This window comes from Centroberyx gerrardi, chromosome 18, assembly GCF_048128805.1.
Source record: "Centroberyx gerrardi isolate f3 chromosome 18, fCenGer3.hap1.cur.20231027, whole genome shotgun sequence".
NCBI classification, from domain to species: Eukaryota; Metazoa; Chordata; class Actinopteri; order Beryciformes; family Berycidae; genus Centroberyx; species Centroberyx gerrardi.
The window spans coordinates 6,429,672-6,452,371 of NC_136014.1; the positions used below are offsets into that span (position 1 = coordinate 6,429,672).

The 22,700-nt window shown below is 43.5% G+C and overlaps 1 protein-coding gene across 1 annotated transcript in view; it reads left to right on the forward strand.

Moving 5' to 3' along the window:
* ryr3 (ryanodine receptor 3) overlaps positions 1–22,700 on the forward strand; it is a 123,393-nt gene that overhangs the window by 44,525 nt on the left and 56,168 nt on the right. Inside the window, 22 exon segments of the mRNA XM_078289846.1 lie at positions 227–468; positions 1,310–1,502; positions 2,547–2,763; positions 3,900–4,004; positions 5,746–5,849; positions 6,407–6,490; positions 6,882–7,041; positions 7,389–7,533; positions 8,279–8,484; positions 9,097–9,271; positions 10,081–10,289; positions 10,612–10,795; positions 11,017–11,048; positions 11,162–11,322; positions 12,104–12,266; positions 14,196–14,282; positions 15,104–15,330; positions 16,150–16,362; positions 16,854–17,463; positions 18,089–18,289; positions 20,272–20,374; positions 21,176–21,310. Coding sequence (XP_078145972.1) covers positions 227–468; positions 1,310–1,502; positions 2,547–2,763; positions 3,900–4,004; positions 5,746–5,849; positions 6,407–6,490; positions 6,882–7,041; positions 7,389–7,533; positions 8,279–8,484; positions 9,097–9,271; positions 10,081–10,289; positions 10,612–10,795; positions 11,017–11,048; positions 11,162–11,322; positions 12,104–12,266; positions 14,196–14,282; positions 15,104–15,330; positions 16,150–16,362; positions 16,854–17,463; positions 18,089–18,289; positions 20,272–20,374; positions 21,176–21,310 — 3,956 coding nt within the window.

A 22,700-nucleotide genomic window follows, 5' to 3' on the forward strand; every position in this document is an offset into this window, starting at 1 on the left:
AACTTGTGCTGCAGAGCAGCTCTCCCTCTGAGAAATGTTTGTAGAACTTCAAAGACATACAGCCACATTTTCAGGCCAAATTTGGGCATACAGCAATGTTGTGTCACACATGCAAGTATCAACTGGTCTAATTCAATGGCCTTTTATTTTCGGATTAACTTTTATTTAACTATATACAGTACAGTTTGTATCATTCAAGCCTATTCTTTGTTGTTTTCACATCCAGTATGAGGCCCAACATCTTCCTGGGTGTGGCTGAGGGTTCGGCTCAGTATAAGAAGTGGTACTTTGAGCTGATGATTGACCAGGTGGACCACTTTGTAACCGGCGAGCCGTCCCACCTGCGGGTCGGCTGGGCCAACACTACAGGCTACGCTCCCTACCCCGGAGGAGGAGAGGGATGGGGGGGCAACGGCGTGGGGGATGACCTCTACTCCTACAGCTTTGATGGACTTCACCTCTGGTCAGGTAGGCATCTTTGTAAGGACTGAACCAAATCTGGTTGCTCATATACTGTATGTACTCTTAAGGAGTGAAGGAATGGATATCTAAGGATGGAGGAAAACAGAGAGAAATACAAGTCCCACTCTTAAAATGGAGCCAGGTCAGATAGTACTTGCAAATAATTCTTTTGTTTGAACCAACGCGGAGCATCTGTTAGGTGGGACTTACTGCATCAAGATGATTCAGCTAGTGGCAGAAGTTACATAACAAAGTAGACTAGTAAAGCAGTCTTTTAAATACTCAACTTTTATTATCCAAAGTAACCTGATCAGTGAAGTTTTATGCATAAAGGGAAAGTCTTGAAAGGACTTTGCCCTGCAGAAGTTACTGTAAATGACACAGGAGCCTGCTGTCCAGCCTCTAGGTCGCTGTTTTGATTTTCCGCTTAGTCAAGGGCAAAGTCGCAGCACTGACAGTGACATAAAAATCCCCATCCAGCCTCCACCTAACACACCTCTCTTCCTAGTTCCCTCCCTCCTTTGCTTCCACTCTGAACAACCTGTCACCTCCCCTAAGTCCCTTCAATGCCTCCTCCTCTCTCCTCTCTCCCTAAAAGCATGACACCTGTCTCCCCTCCCTTTGCTGCCCAACCTGCTAAAGCACCCGTCACCTTCCCTCCTCCGTTTCACATCTTCCCTGCTAAAACGCTCATCACCCATCTCCCTGCCACTCCACTCCCCTCTCCTCTCTTCTCCTTCCCCTCGCCCATCATCCTGCCCTACATTCCCAATGACTTTGCAGATGTAACAGCCATCCATCCTCCCTCTCTTCCCCCCTCTCTCTCTCTCCCCTCTCTGCTGTCTAGGCCGAATCCCCCGGGCCGTGGCCTCCATTAACCAGCACCTGCTGAACTCAGACGATGTGGTCAGCTGCTGTCTGGATCTGGGCGCCCCCAGCATGTCCTTCAGGATCAACGGGCAGCCTGTTCAGGGCATGTTCGAGGACTTCAACACCGACGGATTCTTCTTCCCCGTCGTCAGCTTCTCTGCAGGTGTCAAGTAAGGCTCGGCGTTTAGCATTAAGGGGATGAAATGAAAAGGGATTGCTGTGCTGATTTGTTGGGGCTGTGTTTATATGTGAGCTTGCTGAGTTGGATAGCTTTAGGTATAAAGCAGTGATGCAGTGGTAAATTAAAAGGTGGGCAAACTATGACCTCCAGTCGATGATCATCATGAGGCAAACAAACACCAGCAGGAATATAAAATCAATTCTATTTTTAGAAAAGCATTAATGTGTTTGTCTATCTTTATGTAACGTACATACGTTTGATACTAGGTATTATGATGTATAACATGAATTTGTTTCAGAAAGATTTTTGTCTAAAAATGTGGGTAGACGCTATTCTGAAAATAAAAAGTGGGTAAACTGAGTTCAGGTGGGTTTACCCTCCACTACATGCCTGGTATTATGTAACGGCATGGGGTGTAAAGAGTACCAAAATATCCTACTCAAGTAGAAGTGCTGTCTTTGCTTACATTTTATTTGAGTAGGACTAAAATTGCTGGTTTAAAAATGTATCTAAGAAAAAGTAAAAAGTAGCTCTTTTAAAATGTATTTGTATGTAGTTACGTAAAGACCAGAATGTTATTACATAAGGTCATTTCCCATGCACTGCAAAATGGATGAGAGGGCAGAGTTCAAACCAGGTTCTTTGAATTTGAAAAAACTTTACAAATGATGGTTTCTGTACTGACCAGTCCTCTATTTTCACCATCATACTGTAACTGTAACTGTAAATCTAAATGAGTTTGGATGTGATCACATTCACTGACTTTCCCTTGTTTCCCACAGTTTCTGATGCAGTACTTATGGAGAACGTACAAAATTTTTACTTTGTAATCGACTTAAGTCATAACATTTTTGAGTAAAAGTAAAATTAGTGATTTAAAAAAAATACTCAGGCACATTAGATTACGTTACATTAGGAAGAATAATTGTTCATTCATTGCTTCCACACTTGAAAAAACAGTACTGTGAGAAAAACTACAATGTTGTATGAATCATAGGTGAGAATATGTTCAGACTAAATCATCTCATCCCAGGGTCCGTTTCCTGTTGGGCGGTCGCCATGGCGATTTCAAGTTCCTGCCACCCGCCGGCTACTCTCCGTGCTACGAGGCGCTACTGCCCAAGGAGAAGATGCACGTCGAGCCTGTGAAGGAGTACAAGAGGGACCATGAGGGGGTCCGCGACCTGCTGGGCACGTCCCAGTTCCTGTCCCAGGCCTCCTTCATCCCCACTCCTGTTGACACCAGCCAGGTGAGGGCGCTGCCTCCACCAGAGGAACCCAGGACTGGGGTCAACTCATCTTATTAAAGTAGGATAAGATAGGATGAAACTTAAATGAAGAAACTGGGTTGTTGCACTGGGAATAGGATAAGATACAGCAAAGAAAATAGAATATAGATTAGAGTAGAGGGAATGAGGGAATTAAACCTAATACAACTGACTGAGAAATATATGAATGAAAAGTATGAAAAATATATGAATTGCAGCATGTATGAAGGTGTGTACAATCACAACAATAGCAAATACTGTCACAAATAAAAAATAAATTACAAATATGTATGATATGAATATAAACCCAAAATGTGAAATATATGCCTTATGAAAAGACATAAAAACATAACAAATGAGAGATTATGAGAATATGAAGACAACAATGAGGTGAATTTACAGCATATACTGTATACAGGATCTATAAAATGTACATCGTATTTGTATTAACAGCTCTACAGAAGGCCAAAAATAGTGCAGAGTGCAGGTTTGCATTGTAAAAAATTGTGGCAAATCATGGCAAAATTAAAAGAAAATCCACTTCCTGAATTGGTTGAATTAAAACTGAATTCACCCCAGCCTTGAAGAAATGTCAAAGCAATCATATGTGGGCAAGATTGAGGTAATTTACTGTTGATATTAAATTTTCCAACAATTATAACAGTATTTTGTAATCGGACACTTACCGACTGCAGCCAATATAATCGTTCATTGTTGCCGCAGTACTGCTGGCCTGCTGTTCCTTCTTTATGAGGAATTGTTTTGATTTTTTTTTTTTCAGCCACTAGAATGTGTCAGAAATACTTCCATGTCATTTGAAAGAAATAATGTTTGTGTTTCTGTACATAACTGTTGTATAATATTCAAGAAAGTATTGTGTACAGTGTCTCCTGCAGCACTGATACAGAACAGTTTCAGGATAGATGCATGGTGTGGGACTGCTACAGTAGCTGCTATTGTACTGAAATCCAAAGTAATGTGAAACTTACAATGATCCCCAGGAATATAAGAATTGCATAGTCAGGAGAAAAAAAAAAAGAATACCGTTTTCAGTTGCTGGCTCGTTGGCATCTCTTTATGGTCCAACCAAACCATCTGTTCCCTTCCCCTCTCTCCAGATTGTTCTTCCCCCTCACCTGGACAACGTCCGGGACAAGCTGGCAGAAAACATCCATGAGCTGTGGGGGATGAACAAGATCGAACTGGGCTGGACCTACGGCAAGGTAAACCCGCTACCCCTCACCACTTCCAACACATAGTAACACCACATGTTAATGACCCATTAACCCAAATATCTCAGTCCTTTTTGAACTTCATGCCATAAGTCAGATATTGGATGGAGGTTCCTCCCTGACCACCGCTACATAAAAACCTCTCTGTAAAACCTGCAATGAAATATTTATATTTTTATTGCACATTTTATGTATTCATTGAAATGTTTTTTGTAAATTAATTCCTCAGTGAAAGGCCTAATGTACCCCAGAGTTTCCGCTCCCATTGAATTCCTTAAAGAGCCGCTAACCCTAAAAGAATTTAATTAATATGGGTTTCAATGAGATTTACATGGTCTAAACGCTGTTTCAGAGGCTTTTCCACCCTCACAGGAATTTAATTCTTAGGGAAACACTGAATATAGTGATTTTTTGGCATGGAATGGTCAAATTCAAAGGCGAAAAATATTGGCTATTGGTGATGTCAGTTTAAAAATATTGGTATCAGCCTTCAAAAACCCATATCAGTTGATCCTAGTCAGGACACACTGGTTGATCCCGAGTTATTATTAGGCTTGTTTGTCAGATGAGAAACTGCTTACTGTGCAGATGGAAACTCCCCAACATGTGGCTCAGGAGGAGATGGCAAACTGCAATTAGCCTACAGTACATCCCATGAGATTTGAATCCTCCCTTCCTCTATCCCTCTATCCCTCTTTCTCTCCGCCTCCCTCCCTCCACCTCTCTCCCTTGCCGGCTCACTGCAGAACAGGCGGAGTGTTAGGAGTCTGATCACACACCTTGGCTCTTTTGTACTGTAGCGGTTATCACAGAATCATTTCCCACCGAGGCCTTCGCCACGGCGGCCGTTTGACAAACTTAATGAGCGTCTCGTCTTCCAAGAGTATGACATCCAGATTAATTAAGGCTGGGAGAAAGCAGCACTCAGGGGGGGGACCTGGGCCTTATCATTTATTAAGGACAATATTTAGGCACCAACAGCTGCTCAGCATTTAATTCTGCTTTAACAAGCTCCTGTGAGCTCAAAGTGACCTTGTGCCTAACCCTAGACGGGAGCATCTTTGGACAAGCGGCACATACTTGGCAGGGATCCGCGATGATAATCTTGATAAACTTGGATACGGCTTCATCGTTTCGCATCCAAGTGCTTGGCCTAAACGTGTCCTCCTCATACCTCTTGTGCACCTCGCTTCTATTAGCTTTTGTCAACAGCAGAAGATAGTCCATTATCAGAGAACGCTTCACTGGCAGCGTCTTATTGAGAGTCCGGGCACAGCGGCGAATTCCTCTCGGTACGACTCTCTCTCTCTCTCTCTCTCGCAGACAGCTGAGCCTCGCGCCGCTGCGGCTCCCCTCCTCTGAACTGAATTGGGCTTATCTTCGCTTCATTAAAACGTCAACACCTGCGGCTCGAATTATTCGACGGGGAAAATGAACAAAAAAACACATCTGTCAAAGTCCGCCGCAGAAAGGTTCAGCTGCAGCGCGGTTTTCATCTTTGTTAATGCCGAGCCGCACTTTGTCACACCTGTCTGTGGTGTCTTTTTGTCTGTCGTTAACGTCTGCTGGAGTTGAAAGATCTGTGTTGGATAGATAGATAGACAGAAAGAAAGGAAGGAAGAAGGAAGGAAGGAAAGCCAAACATGAAATCAGATCTCAGAATGATGATGTTGGTAACCAGAGTTGTTGCTCCCAAATGAACCGTAATGACGCCAGACTGCTTTCCCCTCAGGTTCGCGATGACAACAAGAGGCAGCACCCTTGCCTTGTGGATTTCACCAAGCTGCCCGAAACCGAAAGGAACTACAACCTGCAGATGTCTAGTGAAACACTTAAGTAAGGCCGGGCCGTTTGCTAAATAATCTAATTACCTATTCATAGAATTGCAACTGCTCCCAACTGAATGCTATAGGAGAGCAGATTACGCTAAGATTAAAGCAGCGCTTGTAATTACTTGCATCTCCTGAGTGAATTCCAGTATTGATTTTTAAGAAGTCTCGAGCCCAAAGCTTATTTGAGCCAACCACTGAGTCATCCCACTGTAAAAACATTAGGCTTGGCTCGATAAAGCAACTTCCTGATACAGGGAGCTTCGATCAGGTATGCAATCTGTCAATTACATATTGTTGGAGCCCCGACTGCAGTAGGTACGCACAGCCAAAAACTGGCTACTGTCCTCAGTGTAACTGTGTTGATTGACTGAGATCTATCGATATCTAATGAGCTGTGTTCTAAACGCAGCAGTCGCTCAATGGATTCCGCTGGTTCAAGGCTGGAACATATTCATCTGGCAAAGTGTAATGGGGCTTGAGTATCGATGTAAGTTACGGTCTTCCTCTGTCTGTCTAATTCTCTCATTTGTCTCTCTCTCTCTCTCTCTCTCTCTCTCGCAGAACCCTGTTGGCACTGGGATGCCATGTTGCCCAGATCAATGTTCACGCTGAGGACGATCTGAAGAAAATCAAACTTCCCAAAGAGTACGACATCTTGTTACTGCTTTACAGAAGCCTATCTTTGTCAACAGATCATATTTCAATGACACAGTGGGGGATTTTAGCGCAGTCCACCTCTTCCTATATGTTACATCATACAGAGATCATACAGTACATCATACAGAGAACGGCCCTCTGCCAAGGCTTGGTCACATCAGTGTCAGATGTTTAATACCGGTGCTTGAATTTTAAGAAAATATCTATTTTATGTGTGTGACATTTAGACCAATATCATCCTGTTGAAGCATGGGACATCATTTCACTGTATTTGAGTATTTTTTACCAAAGTGAAATGGGAACAGGACATTCAGTTTTACACTATTTCAAGAATCATGATTAGACAACCTTCACCTTCCTCATGTTGTGTTGTCTGCAGCTACATGATGTCTAACGGTTATAAGCCTACGCCACTGGAACTTTCTGACGTGAAACTGACTCCAGGTCAGGAGGTTCTGGTTGATAAACTGGCCGAGAACGCCCACAACGTGTGGGCCAAGGACAGAATTAAACAAGGATGGACCTATGGCATCCAGCAGGTAAAAATACATCTCATTTTGAAAGGGGGCATGTGTGGATCTAATCACTACTCTATGCCTGGCCTTTAGATTAGAGCATAGCTAAATTACGTTTTAATGACCTGTTGAAGTAATTAAATCTGTAGAGATTCAGATTAATGTATTTGATTAGAAAGCTTTTGCTACCACGCTATTCCTTCAAATAAAACAGTCCAGAATAGACATTAAATGGTAAAAACTGCAGCTACATTCACTGTTAACCAAATTTGTATTTAGATGTGCTCTTTTTATTTGTTTTTATGTGTTTGTCTTTATTCTGCTTGTATATTTGCTCTATTTTATTGGTGTATTTTCTCTGTTTGCGGCAGGATTTGAAGAGCAGGCGTAATCCTCGCCTGGTGCCATACGCTTTACTGGACGAGCGCACCAAGAAGTCTAACAGAGACAGTCTGAGAGAGGCCATCAGGACCCTGGTTGGGTATGGATACGACATCGACCCCCCAGACCAGGAGGGTGAGAACGTGTTTCTATTAACACTGCTAACACTGCATCAAATCTTTGCAACTCCCATTTTGGTGATTGAAACTTTTCTTGCCTTTGCCTGCATTTAAAATTTATAGGGACCTTTATATGCTGAGTAACTCTTATGACCCTAGCGCCAATGAAACCTATTCAACACCCATTGCATGGTAATAAGCTGCAAGCAAGGCTGTTGTAGTATCCCAGCAAGCGTTTGACCGATAGTGACGTGCAGAAGTCCAACCCCTTAAGTTTACATGACAACAGGGTCAACGTCAACACAAAGCATATTGTGGCACAGTAAATATTCACATTAAAGCAACTTTGGGAACTGTTTTGAACTGATATCAGAAAGGTATCTAGGCCCTAATTTCACAAAATGATGCAGGTAGCAGCTATGGACCACAGCAGACGGTTTTCAACATTGGTGCAGGCTGTCGTTTGCTGGGATTCTATAATACTACACTATATTATTATAGTGACTTATAGTGAGTATACTGTATAATATTAAGCATAATTTCACATAATTTGTCCGCCTGAAAACCATTACTCACCTAGCTTAATAAAAACTGTCCTTACCTTTGCTCAATAGGCCTGTAATTGTATGTTTTGATTGTGATATTTGCTGCCCAGAATCAACAATATATCACATTTGTATTCACTGCCAGATTTTATTCCGTGTACCTCAAGTTCAAAGCACTGTGTGTTTTTTTAAATGTTTTTTTCCTCCCACCCCTAGCCATCCATGTGGTGGATGACCACAACGTCGAGACCATCCGCTTCTTCCGCGTGGAGCAGACGTACGCGGTGAAGACGGGGAAGTGGTACTTTGAGTTTGAGGCCCTGAGTGGAGGGGACATGAGGGTCGGCTGGGCCAGACCGGGCTGCAGGCCCGATATGGAACTGGGACTGGACGACCAGGCCTTCGTCTTCGATGGATACAGGGTAAACCAGCTCTGTTAGGACATATTGTACTGTACCACCAGAAACAAAGACTAGCCTGGGAATGACTTATTTGAAAGATTTGAGTTTTGAATGAAAACATCTTGATTCACTGTACAATTTTATTAAAGTCAGAAGAATATAAGACATAAGAATCAATACAAGAGAGAGGTGAGGGACGAGATGAGATGAATCTTTAATCTTTGTGGGGAAATAGCATTGTTGCCGCAGCAGTCAGAGATCAACAAATAATGACTAGGAATAGATGGAGAACAAGAAAAACAGAAAGTAGTATATAGATAGCAGTTCAATAGATAAAGGTAATACAGTAAATAACATCCAGGTCAAGTGCTTATGTGCAGTACAAAAACACATTGCAAATATGCATCACAACCTGTCCACAGAACAGAATTTGACCATATAAAAAGGGACTTCTCCTGTGGCTACCATTGTATCACATTGTATCATAACCAATTTTCACTTGCTTATATGAAATTTCTTAACAGAGCCTTCCAGATTTTACTATTCTGATATACTGTCAGCTTGTATGAGCATTTGTATTATACAAGCTTCAGTAGGATCACAATAATCTCTGTTTGTTTGGTTTGTTGTCAGGGTCGGCGTATGCACGCGGGCAGCCGTTACTTCGGCCGGTCGTGGAACAAGGGCGACGTGGTCGGTTGCATGATCAACATGGAGGACAAATCCATGATCTTCACCCTGAACGGGGAGCTGCTAATCACCAGCAAGGGCTCCGAGCTTTGCTTCGCCGACTTCGAGACCGAGGACGGTGAGGGCTCCATACTCCACTGAACTTTGCTGCTAACTTATTCATTTATGCTGCATGTGTTGTTTCCCCCCCACACGGTCTCCTGAGGTATGTGCGGGGTTTGTTTGTCAGCTAGTTATGCAGCAAAAAAGACAAAGTAAACAGCCAAACGCTAACGATGTTGCAATTAAATGCGCTCCGTCGTGGCATCGGGGAATTACACTGTAAATGAACCTATTCGTCAGGACCAGACAGGGCAGGAATGCCACATAAGGAGAAAGTTACGTGATGCAAATTAATTGTGGTGTTATAGATGATGTTTGATCAGGGGATTATGCGGTATCGGCTGAAGGTCATATATAGATACACGCAAATGCACTGTCACACACAGCAGTACACACAGGCGTTGGCTAATATGGGTTTTAATATTTAGTGTGTCCCCCCCAAATTTTTTTCTTGTCAGGGTGGAAAAGCCTCTGAAACAGCATTTAGACCATCATGGGACATTAAAACTCTCCACTGAAACCCAGACTAATGAAATTCTTAACAGCGCTGGGTGACCCACCGCACCTTCAGTGGTAGGGAAACTCTGGGGTACATTAGACCTTTAAATGAAGAATTCATTTGAAACAAAAAAAAACAGTTCAGCAGTGAAATGAGTGAATTAAATGTGCAAAGAAAATCAGTTGCATCAAATATTTTAATAAAAGAACAATACCGGCCTGTTATACCAGTCTAACCCGAGTAAACACACACACACACATACACACTATTTTCCGTCCTTTCCCTCTAACTCGGAACCCCACCGTCACCCCCTTACCCCCCTCCAGGCTTCATCCCTGTGTGCAGCCTGGGCCTGTCCCAGATAGGCCGCATGAACCTGGGCAAGGACGCCAGCACTTTTAAGTACTACACCATGTGCGGCCTCCAGGAAGGCTTCGAGCCCTTCGCCGTCAACATGAATCGCAACGTCACCATGTGGTTCAGCAAGCGCCTGCCCACCTTTGTCATCGTACCCAAGGACCACACCCACATCGAGGTAAAGAAGGCCAAGATGCAAACATCATGCATAACATTGTCCTGTGTGTTGTTCTGTCTGTGGGCGGGAAACCACAGGTAGACAGGAATATTCTGTTAACTGGTTTATTCATGACAACAGGGATACTCAATCGCTGGGTATCAAAGCTGCATGTAAACATCTTAACCTGAATAAGACCTTAACTGGAGTATGGCCAAACGTCAGGTTACTCCGTGCCTGTAAACATAGCTAATGTGAATGTTCTTGGTGTTGATGGACACAGCGTTCTCTGTATTGATTCGCTCTTGTGCTTGGCTCTCGGCACCTGGCTGTGACTCCTCAGGTGACGAGGATCGACGGGACGGTTGACAGCCCGCCCTGCCTCAAGGTCACCCACAAGACGTTCGGCACCCAGAACAGCAACAGCGACATGGTCTACTGTAGGCTGAGCATGCCCGTGGAGTTCCACTCCACCGACATGTTGCTGGACGAGTCGCACAAGCTCAGGTTAGACCGTCTTCCCCGCCGTCTTCACTGCCGCACAGCATCGGAATTGATTTCTTGTGCAGTGACTGCTCTAGTAGGAATATCACAACGATCAATTTGACCATTCTGTCTCAATTTGTTCTTAATTGCCCTGTCTGGCAAAGGAAAAAGGAATAAATGCAGACGGAGTTGTCAAGACTGCGTTGTTGTTCTTTAAACCTGCGGCCATATTTTTGTCTCTGCAGTCACCCTCCAAAAGAAGATGGAAGTGTCAACTATGGAAGCATCACAACTGTAAGTAAACTTACATTTTCAAACATACAAAAGACATCTGGAAAATATTACAATGACACTGATTACTCTCTGTTCAGTAAGAGTGAGTTTTTGTATTCTGTTTATCATGGCAGTACTACCACTCGGTGAGAGTGTTTGCGGGACAAGACCCTGCGTCGGTGTGGGTGGGCTGGGTCACCCCTGACTATCATTACCATAGCAAAAACTTCGGCCTCAGCAAGACGCGAACCGTCACTGTCACCCTGGGAGATGAGAGGGGCCGGGTCCACGAGAGGCAAGCACCTTACTTTTTCTATTGTTTTTCCAGATCATACGATTTTGAGAGATTTTGGATACAGTTTCTGGGTCTCTCAGTCAGGGAACATCAGGGAATTTTGCATTAGATGGTTTTCAGCTGCTTCTACACCACAGCAAGTTACATTAATATACCTCATGTAACTGCACACGTCCTGAAATCGAAGAATTTCAACCCTTAAAAAATAACCATTTACTGTACTTTTACAAAGTTATTACTGGCTTGACGGCAAAACTATTATTGATTTTAAGACTTATATCAAAAATACAATCGTCTGTACCTCTGAACACTTCTGAAAAATGCAACACTTTCCCCTGAAATTGATTTGCAGAGTTTTGGAACGAAACCACTTAATTCTAGTCTGAGGCACCACACACACACTGACTCGTCTTTTATCATCCTCCTTTCATCCTCCTTCAGTATTCAGAGGAGTAAAGGGGGGGAAGAGAGAGCTTCTGTGTAACAGAGTGAATTTTAATGAGGCAAGAGCCAACAAGTCAACGCAGATCAATAAATGCGGTGCATCATAAAAGAAAGAAAAGAGCAGGGATCAAACTTAAGTTTGGTTCAAGATCTTTGATTTATTTTATTCATCTTTGTTGTATTGTGGTTCCTCATGTTTACATTTGTTAATTTTTTATGCATAGAAACTGTTGTAGTCTATTTTCCGCTTTGTTCTCCATCATCATTCAAGCTGATTTGTGGTTTATTTTAAGATAAGATAAGATATACTTTTATTTTGTATTTTGTTGTGTTGCAGTGTCCAGAGGAGTAACTGCTACATGGTGTGTGGAGCGGATGCAGCTGGCTCGTCCTCCTCCGGCCGCTCCAGCTCTGACCTGGAGATCGGCTGTCTGATCGACCTGGCCACTGGCCTCGTTTCCTTCACCGCCAACGGCAAGGAGCTGCCCACCGCGTACCAGGTAAATAATAATAACAACACACACTAGTGGGCTCTGTGGGCTGAGGCGCACGAACAGTCTGGCTCATAAACTCCTGTGTGTGCGTGTCATTGTCTCTCTCTCCTGTGGTAAACATAATTCTCCACAGTATGAGATGCCATAGAGGTACTTTTAAAAAATAGCACACGAAACATAAGAAGCAAACTTGTAACCAGACTGGCTTGCAAAACCTGGACAGTGAATGGGAAAAGCTCTCCTTATCACAGTGTCTTATAATGAGGAAAGGACACAGAAATACTAAAAATAGTGCACTATTACCCCCTGGTCACAATTCAATATCAACTCCAATATCATTAGAGGAGCTGCATTGTTAGGAGCTGTCCACTGCCTGACAGGTGCTGCCTATACATAGTACACATCTCACCACCAAATGGGGTGGAAAGAAGCATGTACAGCCTGGGTTTCCACTGGGGTACGTTCACATTGCAGGTGAAGGTGTCCCAATTAAGATTTATTTTCTTCACATGTGACAGATGTGATGTTTTCTGATCGATGCGAACAGCAAAAAGCTGCATGGAGTTGAATTTTTTGTTTCCACGAAATTTGATGACAGAAGATAACTGTTGTAGTTTGATAGGTCAGTTGGTTTTGTTAGCTAGCTAACAAGCCAGCAGGCTAATTTAGGGGAAGCAACCATTGTTAATATTGGGTTACATCCTAGAATAGATATGAACACTCAACACAAAAAAATGTGATGTGAGCAGCAATTTGGTATTGAGCATGAAGGAATGCAGTGTGTATGTAGCCTCTGACACACACACACACACACACACCACTAAATAGCATCAGCCCTAATAAACAATCACATCGGTACTTTATCAAGTGGTGATCTATGGTAGTTATATCGCATATCACAGCATCATTAATTATTACATTTAGTGGTGGAGTACCACCCATGTATATTTGTATAAATCTTAGTAATGATGGCACTGAGATAGACGTATTTGTATTGCCAGCACTCACTCATAGGAATTTAATCGCCTCTCCAGGTAACCTCAACAAATTTGCACTGCGTCAACCCAGTAAAGTAATTAGACCTGGAGAAAGGCACTTAGAAAATTTTACAGCGGAATCCTCATCTGTTTTCAACCCACACTCATAACAAAGACAGACAGCCGCTCAGTAATCCACTTCTCGCCTCACTGATCTCCGATTTTCAACACATAATACTGAATACCTGACTAGACATTGAAATGATGCCTTGAGAGTGAAGCTCCAATCACCTAACTCTCTCTCTCTCCAACTTTTCTTTCACCACCTCCTCCTCTTCTCTCGCCCTGTGCCACTTTCTCCTCTCCTCCCCTTCCCGCTCTCCTCTTTCTCTCTCCCTGCCTATTTGCATTTTAAAAAGGGGGTAGCCCCTCTGAGGGAACCAAGAGGCTTTTACCGTGATGAAAAGCCTCTTTCCCTGCCACTGCATCAGACATCTGGCCCCCCCGTCTCTCTCTCTCTCTCTCTCTCTCTCTCTCTCTCTCTCTCTCTCTCTCTGCATGTCTGTGGTTCTCTGATGGCTGCCATCGATACACCACCTGATAGGCATCGGATTGGCATTTAAAACACCGCTAGTTCATAGACTTAGAGGTTAAATGCCGTCTGACATTTGTGTAATTGCCACATGCTGAGACCCTTTCTTTTAAAGACAAGCACAGGTCTGAGTATCAGAGCTGCATGAAAAGAGCGACATAATTATCAGCGATATTAAATCCCATCAAGGGTTTTGGTATTTACCACGGGACAGATGTCACTTTCTATTCATCTCGCTGCACTTTTGTTTCCTTTTTGGTGGATTTCAAAATGCTCTTGTTTACCATGAACATAGATTTACTGACTGTTGGAGGGAGGGTAAAGTCGATGCATGTGGGTGACTGAGCTTTGTGTCTGTGTGTTTAGGTGGAGCCCAATACCAAGCTGTTCCCGGCTGTGTTTGTGCGCCCCACCAGCGCAAACCTCTTCCAGTTTGAGTTTGTCAAGATCAAGGTTCGTCTTTTTTGTTTGTTGATATTGCCAGAACATATTCAGTTTTTCACTATTTTATCCTCATGAACTAGTTACCATAGCCTCACAGACATGCAGTGTGGAGTAATGTAAAGTGGGGCTTCTCAACCTTTTTCATGTCATACATTTTCTTATACATCCATAGGAAAGATCTGTTGCATAACATCACCTTTGCTTTGTCTGGAGAAATATAGCTCAATATTGTGTTGATTTAGGATCAATGATATCTGAATTCTTTCTCCTAAATCTCCCCTTAGGAGCAATAAAGAGATTCATGAGAATGTACATCTGCATTAATTGTAAGAAATGCTCGAGACAAATAAGAGAAGCATGATATCTTTTTCTTATCATTTGTAGATGACAGATTGCTGATAGATTTCTGAGATATTTCTCCTTACTGTCCCATTAGAGAAGAGAATGCATGTACATTAAGACATGCGAGAAACAAAGTGAAAGAGCTAAGTGAGACGCATGATATTCCAGAGGGAGACAATCTTGCTTGTTTCTCAGGAGCATAATTTCAGAAGTATGAGAAAATGGTCACTGATTTTAAGGAGAAGTAAATGAGAGGAAGAGGAGATCTTATTTAGGATATTGCTTTCCTCTGGGCGTACTCTAACTGGGATAATTCTAGCGAATGAAATAATAGCGGGGGTTGAGGTCCCTGAACCCCACTTTGAGAACCACTGATTTAAAGCACCTGTCTGTGTTTATTCCACTTAGTACAAGAGTTAAAGCATAAGCAAATGATCTTACCTCCACTAAATATTACTTTTTTTGCTTATTTTCCCTTCTGCGCCCAGGACGCCATGCCGCTCTCGTCGGCCATGTTTAAGAGCGAGCACAGGAACCCGGTGCCGCAGTGCCCGCCGCGGCTGGACATCCAGACCATCGTGGCGGTGCTGTGGAGCCGCATGCCCAACATCTTCCTCACCGTGGAGGCGGCCCGGGTCAGCGAGAGACACGGCTGGGTGGTGCAGTGTCTGGAGCCGCTGCAGATGATGGCCGTGCACATACCTGAGGAGAACAGGTGTGCAGCAGCGTGTTTTAAACATCAATATATTACTATAAAATTAATTTTGGTACCTTTTTATAATTACCATAAACAAGTGAGACCGTGGTCAAGATGATTGGTAGCCTCTATGTCACACCAGTGGTATTGTTAGTGCTAGTTTTTCTCAAAATCAAGACCACATTTCCCATAATCCCCTTTTCTTCCTATTGCAAAGAGGGCAATCCAGCAGATTTCCCACTAAGTCTGACCTGGTGGCACACAATGTAAAATGCAGTGTAGAGGCTGACAATCTTCTCAGTGATGGTCACATTTGTTTATGATAATTATACTAATGTTTTAATCTTAATATGGTAATGATTTATTGATGTGAAAATGCTACATGTAGCAAATTTTTATTTCAAAAAATCTAAGACGTTCTATTTTGCAGAAATAAATAAATCAGATTACTTCTGGAAATGAATAGGAAGCTAAGCAGGAAATTGGAATAGCCAACTTTTTCTCTTGGAAGAAGAAAACTCTGGTTTATTCACTACTTTATCTTTGATGAATGGGGAGACAAGAAGAGCAGGCACAAAAATGTATGTAGCTACATCCATTTTGCAGCATCCAGACTGTCTTCACTGCCAAAGTAGAAGATGGAAGTTGTGAAAATTCAACGTTTGTCATCAGCAATTCTGTCAGAATGCACAGCTACTGTGACTTTGCTCCAGTTTACCGTTGGAAAACACTGAACATCCAGTTTGCCATACACCGCAAACCGCTACAATGTGAATGCAGCAATAAACACCTTCACACACCTCCATTCCTCCCTCTCTATCCTTACCTTTCCTCCAGGTGTATGGACATCCTGGAGCTGTCGGAGCACGAAGACCTGAGGAAGTTCCACTACCACACGCTGAAGCTCTACTGCGCCCTCTGTGCGCTGGGAAACACCCGCGTGGCCCACGCCCTCTGCAGCCACTTGGACCAATCACAGCTCCTCTACACCATCGACAACCAATACCTCTCTGGCATGCTGAGAGAGGGCTTTTACAATGTCCTCATCAGGTGCGTTGGCTGCACTTTCAATCGATATCTTGTAATGTAACACTATAAAAAAAGATCAGTTATACATGCAACTATACAGATATCTTTGGCATGTAGTTGAGATGAGGATAGTGTGTTATTTTACTTTAAAGAGCACTGTTATGACCTAGAATACTGTAAATGTTATTTTCTCCAGTTTTACCTATCATGTTCGCCTTCCTGCGATTTGCTAAATTGGCTTATTTGTCTCTATTTAAGATTTTGAATAGAATGGAAAGTCTAGTGGGAGAATAATAAATGCTGCTATCAGTGACAACAAATGAAACTCTACAATCCTGTCAGTATTAAAAATTTAATAAACACAACTTTCAGAAAAGAAAAGAAGAAAGAGCATCCAGGGAATGCCGTTTTGAGACTGCAATGAGAACCTAGAATACTGTAATGGTTATTTTCCTGATGAGTGTAGGTGAAGTGTAAGTGATGATCGAATCGATTCTTCCTGTCATTGCCAGCATCCACCTGGAGACGGCGAAGGAGGCGCGCCTCATGATGAACAACGAGTTCATCATCCCCGTGACGGACGAGACACGCTCCATCAAGCTCTTCCCCGACGAGTCCAAGAGGCACTCGCTGCCCGGCGTGGGCCTGAGCACCTCGCTCAAACCCCGCGTCAACTTCTCCCCCGTGGGCATCATCAGCACCAGGCGCCACCAGTACCTCTACAGCCCCCAGATCCCGCTGGGCGTCCTGAAGGAGAAGGCCATCAGCATGCTCACCGAGGCGGTGCAGGGCGGCGGCACCCACATCCGCGACCCGGTGGGGGGCAGCGTGCAGTACCAGTTCGTCCCCATCCTCAAGCTGATCGGCACCCTGCTGATCATGGGGGTGCTGACGAGCGAGGAGGTGAGGCTGATCCTGCTGCTCATCGACCCCAACGTGTTCGGCGAGGCGGAGGAGGCGGAGGAGGGGAAGGGGGAGGAGGTGGCGGCGGTGGGGGAGAAGGAGGAGGTGAGCAGCAACGAGGAGAAGGCCGTGGAGGCCGGGGAGGAGGAGACGAAGGACAGCAAGCCGCCCATGAAGGGTCTGCTGGAGAAGTCGCTGCCCGAGTCCGTCAAGCGCCAGGTGACGAGAGAGCGATGACGTAAACATGCACGCAGATGTTTAATCAATCGGCTGTGGAGAGATTGGAAATACTTTTTTATAACTAAACCCATCAGTTTATCTGCCAACATTTAATTAAATTTTAATTTTACCCATCTTGTTTGCCTTCCTCTGATTTGGTACAGTAATTGCTAATTTGTCTGCATTTCAGATCTTTCGTGATTATCTTCTCGCTGTTAGAAGTTATTGCTTGAGTGCAAATTGTGCAGTGGGAGAATACTAATGTTGCTATCAGTGAAACTCTACAAAGATATCAACATTAAAGTTTAATAAACACAACTTTCCGTACATGATGGGAAAGAAAGTTGGCTACATTTGAGTGGGCAGATAATCCCTGAGAAGCAGCAGTTGTGTCTGATGTCTGTCTGTTTGAACTAGTCACTCAAATGGCTTCAAATCAGTTGATGATGAAAATGATCAGAATTAGGCAAAAGCCACATCCAACAGAGAGACTGAGAGAGAGAGCAAATTCTAGACTGATGACCATTCCTTGCTCAATTAATATCTTTAAATGGGCTTCATGTATCTAAAGTACAAGGCCCATAAATAATGTCAATCTTACAAAAAATCCCTCTGTTCTTTTCAGATGTGTGAGCTCCTGCACTACTTCTGCGACTGCGAGCTGAAGCAGCGCATCGAGGCCATCGTCTCGTTCTCCGACAGCTTCGTGTCCAAGCTGCAGTACAACCAGAAGTTCCGCTACAACGAGCTGATGCAGGCCCTCAACATGTCCGCCGCCGTCACCGCCAAGAAGACCAAAGAGTTCCGCTCGCCTCCGCAGGAGCAGGTACCCGTGCCGGGCCGAACGGCCGATAGCCAATTGTTTACATCGCGGTCGAGATGTTTGAGGTATATAATGTTGAATCGAAACGAGCCAGAACCCAGAATGTACACTGGAGCCATGGGGCAGAAACAAATCAATGACCTTGACTTCGGTATTGACAAGCACTCAGGATTTTGCAGCTCCTCTGACTACCTTTTAGATTTTGGTTGTTCTTTGACCTTCTTTTCAGCTATTATACCCAAAGGGAAAATTTGGCCATATGTGAGGCTAAATTGAACTTGGAGAGCTGACTGTACAGTGAGACCCAAACAGCTGGGATTTAAGATTAGAAAAATGCTATTGCTCCCAAAGGGGAAATTTATCCTCAGCACTTTTTATGTTCAAGTAAGTTTACAAGTATGCACTGTGAAGGCCTGAGGGAACACAGCAATCCGCTGATTTACAGGTTGGCCTTCAAGTACGCTGCAAGTATAAAAGCATTAAACGGTTGTTACAAAACCTTTTGATTCAAATTAAAGTCACGACCCAGCCAGACATCCAAAAATACCAGTTTGACGCTGTTAGAAACCCTCAATCAAACCAGCAGACAGATGCCTGTTGGTATCTGAACCTCCCCAGACCAAAATACCCCTCTGAGGGCTTACTCATCCTCACAGCAGATGTTGGACTAATCTGCCCCTTTAGCCCCGAGAAGTCAGACTCGGGTTTCCCTGTGCCATGTGATCAGGGCCAGTGGTCAGTCTTGCTGTGTTCCTCTATGCTTCCCTCCAAAGCATCTGCCTCTTTTTGTTTCCTGCTTGTTGTCTGAACAGCATAGAAGCCGTTGGAGCATTGCTTGAGATCCTGAGGTTAGGTATCAGATCTGCGAACACAGCTCAGCAGCTCCCCCATAATGCATACTAAACTGTATTCACACATTGCAGTTGTGCTTCCACCCACGCCGCGTGCTTTCAGCGTTTTTCAGCTCGCCGTGTTATAATTGCATCAGCACACTGGAGCGCCACCGGCTCAGATCCTCGTATGTAATGACCAGGCCCCGTTCAACGTCCATTTCTCTCTCCGTGTGTCTCAGAGCCAGAGGGGAGGGAGAGAACATTATTCTTCCTGAGGGTCCCGATTGTTTTCTGTTCTGTTTGTGGCCAGATCGCTCACTATTGTGCTGAGTGGAGCGGCTACATACACACACAGCAGCATCTCAGACATTGTCCAACCGCAAAGATTTAACGCTCACATGTTTGATTGTACTCCGCATGAGCTGCAAAACCACGCAGATCAATACAGGCCCAAAGCTAGACTCTGATCTCTGAAAAATTATGCAGTGGTCAGTGGCAGGTGTATACTCTAGGCAAGATTCTTGAAGATCTAAGTTCCTCCCATGGTTTATTAAGAAGCTTTGCCAGAAATAGATCAAAATAGCCTGAACTGGACTCTCCATCCGCTTAGCCCAAGGAAATGTCTCATTTATATTTAGTCTGTTTATAGTTAGCTAGGGATATACAGCAGGCACAGCATATGTGCAGCTATTTCAAAATGCCGAATGATTAAAAGTTATTTCTTCGGCGTATGATGAGGAATTACTTTATAGCCTTTAATTTTCATCTGTCCCCGGACTAGATGTGAAATGCTTCAAACTATTTCTGTCTGCATCGATCAAACAGACGCTATCTGAAAACCTTATATGTGTTCTAGTCCACCACAGGAGGCTGCGTAAGTAAATCTGCTGTTGAGTGTGACTCAGAATAACAATGTCGCCATCCCCTCTCTCTCTCTCCTTCGCTCTCAGTTCACCCATCATTTGGCATCTTTCTTTCATTCATTCTTTCATGCGGTTGTTTACTTGTTTGTTTGTTTGCTTCTGTCTTTTCCCGTCATTCTTTCTTTCTTCGTCCCTTTTTCTGCTTTTTTTGTTTTACTATTCATTTCTCTTCACTCCCCCGCTCTCACCCCTTCTAACCTCCATTATTCTTCCTGCCCTTCTCCTGTAGATCAACATCCTGCTGAATTTCAGTGCAGGGGAGGACTGTCCCTGTCCTGTGGAGATCCAGGATGAACTCAATTCCTTCCACGAAGAACTGCGGCTGCACTGTGGTACAGTCCTAATGCTCTCACTGGATAGAAGATAGATAGAATACAGTACTGTACATTGTACATTTCATCCCATTGATGCCTATACTTTATGCATTGGGTTAAGTGAAGATATTACATAAAGGCATATAGTCAAAAGTAGGTTTACAGTTTACTTTGCAACACATAACTAAATACCAGTTCCACTATTTTAACTGCATAGTTTCAACTTCACGTTTGCCTACCTGCTGTATTGCTTTATGACTCAAAGGGAGATTGCTTTATGGCACAAAACAGGAACTGGGCGCTGTACTTCCATTGCAAATGGAGCTAAAGCTTTCAGAAATTCTGGCAATGCCAGATGGTGGAAGGAGTGAAAGGCCAATGGAAAAATCATTTCCAACATGTTTATCCTCTTCAGTAAAGTGAAAACCTTTGACCAATGTGGCAACATCCTCTTTGCGACAGGAATGGGGGTTTATGGGAATTGTGGATTTAATTTTGGAAACACGAGCACTAACAATACCACTGGTGTGAGATAGAGTCATCTCAACCATAGTCTCATTTGTTTATGGTAATTATACCAAGGTATCAAAATTAATTTGACAATGATATATCAATGTTTAAAAATGCTACACATAGCCCCTTTAACATGGTTTTACTTCTGCTTTGATCTTTTATTCATCTTGAGGCAAAGTCCATCTTGCACTGTGGATACGTCGATAGCAAATGAGACTTGCTTTGGCTCACTCTCTGAATACTTGCACTTTTGACATTACATGTTGAACTGCCGCGTGTCTAACAGATACGTGTTTCCCCCTGCAGGAGTCCCGGTGGAGGAGGAGGAGGAGGAGCAGGACATGTCTATTAAAGGTCGTCTCCTCGCTCTGCTCTACAAGATCAAGGGTCCACCTCAGAAGACCGAGGAGGAGCCCACAGAGCAGGAGCAGGCTGCTCCCAGTAAGTCCGCTTCAAAGACTAAGAGGAAAATAACATGCTAACCTGAGAGGTGTCAGTTTCCTAAAATAATAGTGTGCTATTGTGGGTTAATAGAGTTTCTAAATAGGAAGAGAAGAAGAGTTGTCGTTGGTATTGTGGCACAATGAAAAAAACCCAAAACAAAACATGACACCTCACCTCACAGCATGGCATTTTCATCAAATTTCATCCAACATGTTGTCTTCCAGGCTGTTAAAGGCACATTCAGATGCTTTGTTAGCCTAAGGCTTTGAGCACAAAATGGCAACCAAAGCAAAAAAAAAAGAAAAATAATGCAGATTAATGCTATGAAATATTAACCAAGCATTTGATGGATGGCGACATGCAGGAAGGTTGCCAAGTCAACCCAAACAAGCACAACACTTTCACAATACATTATGGCACGGTAAAAAATCCTATTAAAACAGCTGTGGAAACTGTTTTGAACTGATACCAGAAAGATATTCAGGTCCCAATTTTGCAAAATGATGCAGCTTGTCCATGTTAAATGACACAAAGTGTAAGAAATTGCCTAGCAACTAACTTGACAAAGGATATTTTGCCAGCCTGAGGTCAGCGGTCTCAATATTCTCTTCAGCTGTCCTTCACCGATAGCGAGTCTTCTGCTTGGAATAATAGGACAGTAATAGGACAGCCTCTCCTAGACTGTCTGAGCGCTATTATTTTAGACCGCAATAAATTTTAATGCCTCGCTCCAGACACACCTCCACACCTACCCTGCATTATTGAAAAGCTTTACAAGTAGACAGATGATGTGACTCAAGATGACTCTGATAGACATATCCTTTCTACATCATATTAAGACAAGTGGCAGTGTAAAATGAAAACAAGTTTCCATTTTATTCTATTAAGGACATGATGGTTTTTTCAGCCTTTAAATGTGGTCTTAATGCCCTTGGACTTGGGGTGTCGTAGTGGGGTGGGGGTGGGGGGGTACTGACTCCCCAGGGCCCCTAAAGTGTCCGGACAGTAATGCCTTTTGTGGTCCTCCAGTGCATATTTCTAAATATTTTATAGTTTTATTTCACACTGCTGCGGTTTTGAAACGGGGCTTTGGTTGAAATCTACAAAACTGCAAACAAATAAAGCTTTCTCATATATTATACAGCAACTGTTGTGTGAGGCTGAGACAAACTGGAACAAGCAGGGAGTAAAATTTTGGCAGACTAAAACAAAATTGTGCTCCCTTGGTATGGTCATGACATCCAGTTAGCGCCAGTCAGGGACCCGCCCAAAGCCCATAATTGACGTACTCTTCCAAAACGTCTTGTATTGATTTCAGAATTCAAATCATTACTTTTACATATACATTACAGTATCACAAAAATATAGAGGCGGCAATTTGTGAAGG